Source organism: Tachypleus tridentatus, chromosome 10 (genome assembly GCF_004210375.1).
Source record: "Tachypleus tridentatus isolate NWPU-2018 chromosome 10, ASM421037v1, whole genome shotgun sequence".
Classification (NCBI taxonomy): domain Eukaryota; kingdom Metazoa; phylum Arthropoda; class Merostomata; order Xiphosura; family Limulidae; genus Tachypleus; species Tachypleus tridentatus.
Window position 1 is genome coordinate 10,061,288 of NC_134834.1, and position 7,856 is coordinate 10,069,143.

Here is a 7,856-nt window from a genome sequence, read left to right on the forward strand (position 1 = left end):
AAGAAATTCCTTGTGGCACAAATGGTTTTATGATCATCACAACACGTATCTGTACTGTTAGCGTTATCGTAGTCAATTTCAGTTAAATCTCGAATTATATGTTTTCCTCTAATTTTTTTTTTTTTTTTACAAAATGAAACATTATTTTATAAAACAATTCAAAAATTGCTCGTTGAGAATTTCAATTTTCCAAAAAAACCCCAACAAACTCGATTGCCTAATTATATCTTATTCAAGCGACTTAAATGTTTCGATGAACACCTAAATACACCGTGGATCTAAAATTGGTTTCCCTAGACAGTAGCACAGCGATATGGCTACGGCCTTGTAACGCTCTAATTCAGGTTTTGATACCTGTTGGAAGACAGAGCACGGATAGCACATTGTGTAGCCCTGTGCTTAATTACAAACAGCAAAATCATTCCTACATATTTCTAATACTTGTATCGAGCTAATGTAATAAATGATAAATGATCTCTAGAACACGAAATAAATGCTTATTGAGTGATTAATTGGATTGAAGATTTGATATTTTGAGTATTCACAGACTGTTTTTCAAATAATTGTACTTGTCATACGTCGTTTGTGTTAGGCCTACAAAAGACCATGTTCTTTATTTAGTCTCTTAAGTATTTTCAAGAATTGGAAGTGTATAATATTAGTATTCCATCCACATTATTATGTCATATTCATCACCGACGACGCGATTCGCTAAATACAGAGCTCATCATGTTCAAACACTATTTATATGAACTAGTCTCCCACTGTTCTGAAAGCTTATAACGCTAAGAGTTGGGTTTTGACACCAGTAATAGGCACAGATAGTCCATTGTGTAGCTTTGGTTTTGAATTTCGCGCAAAGTTTAACGAGGGCTCTCTGCACAAGCCGTCTAGCAGTGTTAGACTAGAGGGAAAGCAGCAAGTCATCACCACCCACCGCCAACTCTTGGGCTACTCTTTACCAGCGAATAGTGGGATTGACCGCCACATTATAACTCCCTCACGGCTGAGGAGGTGAGCATTTTTGGTGTGACAGGGATTCAAACCACCGTTTCTTGGATTGACGAGTCGAGTGCCTTAACCACCTGACCATGCCGGGCCGCGTAGCTTTGTGGTTAACAACATGGATATGTACTTTTGAAACTTAAAATATTTTGATTTCATCAATTATAAGTAAATAAACAAAAAACACGAGAGGTGGAAATTATAGAACAAACGTTTAGTAACTTTTCCATTTCAGGTATTTTCCAAATGAAATTTACATTAAAGTGAAAAAACATCATAACGTAAAACACAGACACCAAATAACATAAAAAGGTTCTAGACTCATTAAATAATTCTATATATTTTGTTCGCTTTCTACCCTATATCCCTTGACAAAGTACTTTACGTGTAGAGTACTTATAACATTTTAGTTCCTTTTAAATAAATTATTTTTAATTATTTAAATTAACATAAATTATCAAGAAGCGCCATCTGTTATGATAATTAAATATTAATAATTTATTTATTTTATTTACTGTTTTTTGGAACAGTAGTTATATTTGGATATTCTACCGATTTATCTTTAAAACTAGAACTAGTTAATGGAGTAATGCTACTTTTCATACGAGAACAGGCCTGGCATGGCCTGGTGAGTTAAGGCGTTCGACTCGTAATCCGAGGGTCGCGCCCTCGAATCCCCGTCGCACCAAACATGCTCGACCTTTCAGCTGTGAGAGCGTTATAATGTGTCGATTAATCCCACTATTCGTTGGTAAAAGAGTAGCCCAAGAGTTGGCGGTGGGTGATGATGTCTAGCTGCCTTCCCTCTGGTCTTACACTGCTAAATTAGGGACGGCTAGCGAAGATAGCCCTCGTGTAGCTTTGCGCGAAATTCAAAACAAACAAACAAAACAAACATGAGGTGAAATTTTGAAATATCTCCTGAAATGACTGCGATAACCTCAACAGAGATAACTCCATTATGTTTGTTATTTTATACTGGCATCCCAGAGTCTGAAGGCTTACCATCGCTAAAAATCGGGGTTCGATACTCGTGGCGAGCACAGCACAGATATCCTTTCATTTCGCGACGAACAAACATTTATAATAACTAGTTAGAACTGATCGTTGGAGTAAAATCTAGACAATAAAAGAAAAACGCAGAAAGCAGTTAGGCTTAAAATTATATATAAAAAGAGTGTGTTTAATTGGAACTGATTAGGGTTAATCTTTAAAACCCCGGGGAACAAAACAAGTTTATTGAATTTCTTATTTGATTGTTCTCGTAATGCGACACCTATCGCTAGCTGTTTTAATTAAAAGAACGTCTAAATAGACTATTATTAATGCCTGATATTTAAGGTGTAGACTGTAGAATAAAACGACGCGTTACGGGTAGATTTATATCTCTTACTAGTTTATTTTTTAGTTTTCTTTGTGTAATTTAGAATTTTCGCGCGAAGCTGTATAACACTTATATCTGTATAGGTACCTATCTTGTAGAAACTGATAGATTAAAGGGAAGATATTCAACAGCACATACCGCCAATGTTGGGCTTACCCTTGTCTGACTGTATAGTAGGAGTTTATCATCTTAGGTCCAAATACGGAGCGAATTTTGCGGCAACGGGACGCGAACCGTGTTTAGTCTTACTTATGTACTACGTCAAGTACGACCCGTGAAGTTTAAGAAACTTTTCTTGGCTGGTTTGATTATTTATCTTCACGGACATAACAAAATCATTTTGATAAGCTGATATTTAAATCTGATGATGATGTAAACCATAGCTGTTTAGAAATACGTGCAAAGAAGCGAAACGTCCGCAGAAAGCTTTATGTAATATAGTAGGAAATTCGTACATTTTGGTTTGGCATGCAGATTGTTTACATTATGGAAAATAAATGTTTAATAATAGCATATGGACCTAGTCCTGATGGTATGAAAGTTGTTACTATGTTGTTAGTCCATCACAGAAGGACCAACAAACGGTTGTAATTGCTAAAAGTTAGATAGTTAATTGAAAATTCAAATTCAAGTACTGATGACAATGACAAGAAATCGAATAATTATATATGCATCGTATTTGTTCAGGGACATGAAGTTAATGTATAACTTTGAAAGAATAAGTCCAGAATTTTAAACCTCTAAGCTTTTATCAGATTTATCTTGTGCAAACGATTGGCTCGTTAGCACCAATCATCATCAGAGTCAGTATGTGGACCAACACGACGTAAAGCTGGCATAATTACTTCCCGTTCTTTTTGACCTGGCTTGTAACCATTAGGCAGTGGCGATGGAAGCTGTCGACAGCTTCTTCCTACAGCTGCTGATGCTTGGAAAGTGACCAGTTTGTCATTATGCCCAACAGGGTCAAAACTTCTGTCCAGGGTAGGGTAAAAGTCTACACTACGAGTATGTTCCTGACCACGTGGCAAATTAACGTTGCTGCTAGCCACCCTTCCGCCTGGTCTTAGAGATGGGCTCTGAGGTCCAGTACTCACAGTAGTTCTTTGTTGTCGGAATGTCATCTGGGATTTTGGCAGATGTGTAGGCGAAGCATTTACTCTTGGAAAGTTAATACTAAATATTGATTTGTTACTGGGCTCGAGCACTGTTGGCGAACAGGACACAACAGGAAAGTTGATCCTTTCCATGGATCGAACACCAACATACAGAGTGGATGGTTTGATGGGAGTTGGGGGTAATTTCCTTCCCCGCGAAATTCTCTGCAATGGTAAGCTATGTGCGGAGGCTGGGCTCACACTACGGGTATACTCTTCTAATGGTGATTTACTATAATATTCACTGTGAGTTGGAGTGAGGTTTGGACTAAGTCTGTGGGATCGTCTGTAGGAATACGTTGTCTGGTGTTCTGGACTGATACTGTGACTTTGCTCGTGTGATGGAGAGGAAACTCGCCAAGGTGATGGCTTGCCGAACGTCGATCGAACCGGTGTCCTTCCTCCATACCTCGTACCTTCTTCAGATATGACAAATTCATCAACTCGAGGTTTGGCTACAATTTCAGAAAACAAAAGGAAACAGTTATAACGTGATTTTGCTACTCTCTACGTAATAATTGATAAACGTTTTGATACAAATGTGTCAGAAAAAAATTCGTTATGGCATCGATGGTGCTTGCAATTGAGTTTTAAAAGGATACAAAAATAGAGCATCTGAGTTCCAATTACACACACTACTGTCATCTACTTACTATAGTAGTATTCGATAGTATATTTTGAAACAGTAATCCATCTGTTGGTTTACTGTTTCATGAAGTACTGAACTGCAAACGTCTTTAGAAATGCAGTAAAACGTTTTTCTGTTCAAATCAGGCCTAACGGGAGTTAAGCCTATTGCTTGCTTGTTAATGCGGCCACAGACACTGTCAAATAAATAATAACAAGAAGAAATAACAAAATTATTTTGGTTCCGCAATTAATTGTCAAATACTACTGTAATAAAAATTAACATGTATTTATAATATTTTTTAATATTTACTTGAATGTACTTTTGGCTTTATTAGAAAGCAAGAATTTAACTCCCACTAGGCCTAATTCGTACTCATTAACATTGTATGTTTGAGTATTGCTTTTATACGTTACGTCGTTAATTGAATATATTATCAGTGAAATAATTAAGAATGTATGAGGACATTATTAAAGTCAAATAAACCAATTAAGTGTAATTTCATTATAATTTATATCCAACAACTGTTTCTTCATAATGAACTTAAAACACTAAGAAGTAAGGTTCTGTTCAGCATACGGTTTGGTCGTTAAACGTTACAAGCACACACATGAAACACATTCATGTCCTATGTTTTAGCCACACACTATGATATTAACCACATTTAGATTTGTAAACCGTGAAGAAAAGGTGCTTTCCTTCAAACTTTCCAGGATTTACCAGCTTGAAATTTCGGATATACGATAGACTAAGACACTTGTCTTTTTGTTTTCGCTGCGTTTATGGACAAACAACTCTTCCAAAGGTGTTTTTGGTACTGAATATTGTGTGTAAGCCTTGTCTAATATATATAGAAACTGTTTCCAAAGGTGTCTTTTGTACTGAATATTGTGTGTAGAGATCTCTATCTATTATACAGGAAACTGTTTCAAAGGTGTCTTTTGTACTGAATATTGTCTGTAAGCCTTGTCTATTATATAGGAAACTGTTTCCAAAGGTGTCTTTTGTACTGAATATTGTGTGTGTAAGCCTTTGTCTATTATATAGGAAACTGTTTCAGCTGGTGTCTTTTGTAACTGAATATTGTGTGTAACTCTTGTCTATTATATAGGAAACTGTTTCCAAAGGTGTCTTTTGTACTGAATATTGTGTACAAGTCTTGTCTATTATATAGAAACTGTTTCCAAAGGTGTCTTTGTACTGAATATTGTGTGTAAGTCTTGTCTATTATATAGGAAACTGTTTCCAAAGGTGTCTTTTGTACTGAATATTGTGTGTAAGTCTTGTCTGGTGTATTATAAAGGAAACTGTGTCTGTGGTGTGTGTTTATAGTGTAAGTCTTGTGTCTTTTTTGTACTGAATATTGTGTGTAAGTCTTGTCTATTATATAGGAAACTGTTTCCAAAGGTGTCTGTTGTAAATTGTACTGAATATTGTGTGTAAGTCTTGTCTATTATATAGGAAACTGTTTCCAAAGGTGTTTTGTAAAGGTGTCTTGTCTGTACTGAATATTGTGTGTAAGCCTTGTCTATTATATAGGAAACTGCTTCCAAAGGTCTTTGGTACTGAATATTGTGTGTCTTGTCTGTTGCTATAGGAAAACTGTCATAAAGGTGTCTGAATATTGTGTGTAAGCCTTGTCTATTATATAGGAAACTGTTTCCAAAGGTGTCTTTTGTACTGAATATTGTGTAAGTCTTGTCTATTATATAGGTGAAACTGTTTCCAAAGGTGTCTTTTTATGAACTGAATATTGTGTGTAACTCTTGTCTATTATATAGGAAACTGTTTCCAAAGGTGTCTTTGTACTGAATATTGTGTGTAAGCTCTTGTCTATTATATAGGAAACTGTTTCCAAAGGTGTCTTTTGTACTGAATATTGTGTGTGTTCCTGTCTATTATATAGGAAACTGTTTCCAAAGGTGTCTTTTTTTGTACTGAATATTGTTTGTAAGCCTTGACTATTATATAGGAAACTGTTTCCAAAGGTGTCTTTTGTAATGAATATTGTGTGTAAGCCTTGTCTATTATATAGTGTTCTGTTTCCAAAGGTGTCTTTTGTACTGAATATTGTGTGTAACTCCTTGTCTATTATATAGGAAACTGTTTCCAGTCTGCTGTTTTTTTTTTACTGGACATTGTGTGTAACTCTTGTCTATTATATAGGAAACTGTTTCCAAAAGTGTCTTTTGTACTGAATATTGTGTGTAATCCTCTTGTCTATTATATAGAAATAAGTTTCCAAAGGTGTCTTTTGTACTGAATATTGTGTGGTGGGGTGTCCTTGTCTATTATATAGGAAAACTGTTTCCAAAGGTGTCTTTGTAACCTGAATATTGTGTGTAAGTCTTGTCTATTTATATAGGAAACTGTTCTGGTGCTTGTGTCTTTGTACTGAATTACTGTGTGTAACTCTTGTCTAATATTATATAGGAAAACCTGTTTCTGTGAAGTGTGTCTGTTATTGTGTAGGTGCAATGAACATGGCTGTTTAAGCCTTGTTCATTTATGTATAGGAAACTGTTTCCAGTTGTGTCCTTTTGTACTGAATATTGTGTGTGTAAGTCTTGTCTGTTTGAGTAGGAAACTACTTCCAGTTGTGTCTTTTGTAACTGAATACTGTAAAACAAAAGCCCGTGTGTCATATATATAGGAAACTGTTTCCAAAGGTGTCTTCTTTTGTACTGAATATTGTGTGTGTAACCTGTCTGTCTATATATATAGGAAACTGTCTGGGGTGTTGCTGTCTTTGTAACTGAATATCATAAAAATAAGCCCCTTGTCTATTAATATAGGAAACTGTTTCTCTTGATAGTGTGTCTTTTGAACCGAAATATTGTGTGTGTTTCCTATGTCTATTATATAGGAAAACTGTTTCCAGTCTATGTGTCTTTTGTACCGATATATCAGTGCAGTAAGCTCTTGGTTCATATATATAGGAAACTGTTTCCAGTTGCAGTCTTTTGTACCTGAATATTGTGTGTAACCTCTTGTCTATTATATAGGAAACTGTTTCCGGTGGTGTCTTTTGTAATTGAATATTGTGTGTAACTCTTGTCTATTATATAGGAAACTGTTTCCAAAGGTGTCTTTTGTACTGAATATTGTGTGTAAGCCTTTGTCTATTATATAGGAAACTGCTTCCAAAGGTGTCTTTGTACTGAATATTGTGTGTGTGTGTTCTTGTCTGTTATATAGGAAACTGTTTCCAAAGGTGTCTTGTACTGAATATTGTGTGTGTAAGTTTCTGTCTCATTATATAGGAAACCTGCCTGTCCAAAGGTGTCTTTTGTACTGAATATTGTGTGTAAGTCTTCCTGTCTATTATATAGGAAACCTGCTCCAGTTGTGCTCTTTTGTACTTGAATATTGTGTGTAAGTCTTGTCTATTATATAGGAAACTGTTTCCAAAGTGTGGTTTTTGTACTGAATATTGTGTGTAAGCCTTGTCTATTATAGGTAGGAAACTGTTTCCAAAGGTGTCTTTTGGCACTGAATATTTGTGTAAGCCCTCTATTATGGTAGGAAACTGTTTCACAAAGGTGTCTTTTGTACTGAATATTGTGTGTAAGTCCTTGTCTATTTATATAGGAAACTGTTTCCAAAGTCTTTGTACTAATATTGTGTGTGTTCTTGTCTAATATATATAGGAAACTTCCAAAGGTGTCTTTTGTACTGAATA

At 35.5% G+C, this 7,856-nt stretch overlaps 1 protein-coding gene across 1 annotated transcript in view; it reads left to right on the forward strand.

Annotated features, from left to right (window-relative positions):
* The first annotated feature begins 4,956 nt into the window (after window positions 1–4,956).
* LOC143227949 (uncharacterized) overlaps window positions 4,957–7,856 on the forward strand; it is a 37,692-nt gene continuing 34,792 nt past the window's right edge. The window contains exon 1 of the mRNA XM_076459299.1: window positions 4,957–4,988. Coding sequence (XP_076315414.1) covers window positions 4,957–4,988 — 32 coding nt within the window. The remainder of the gene's footprint in view (window positions 4,989–7,856) is intronic.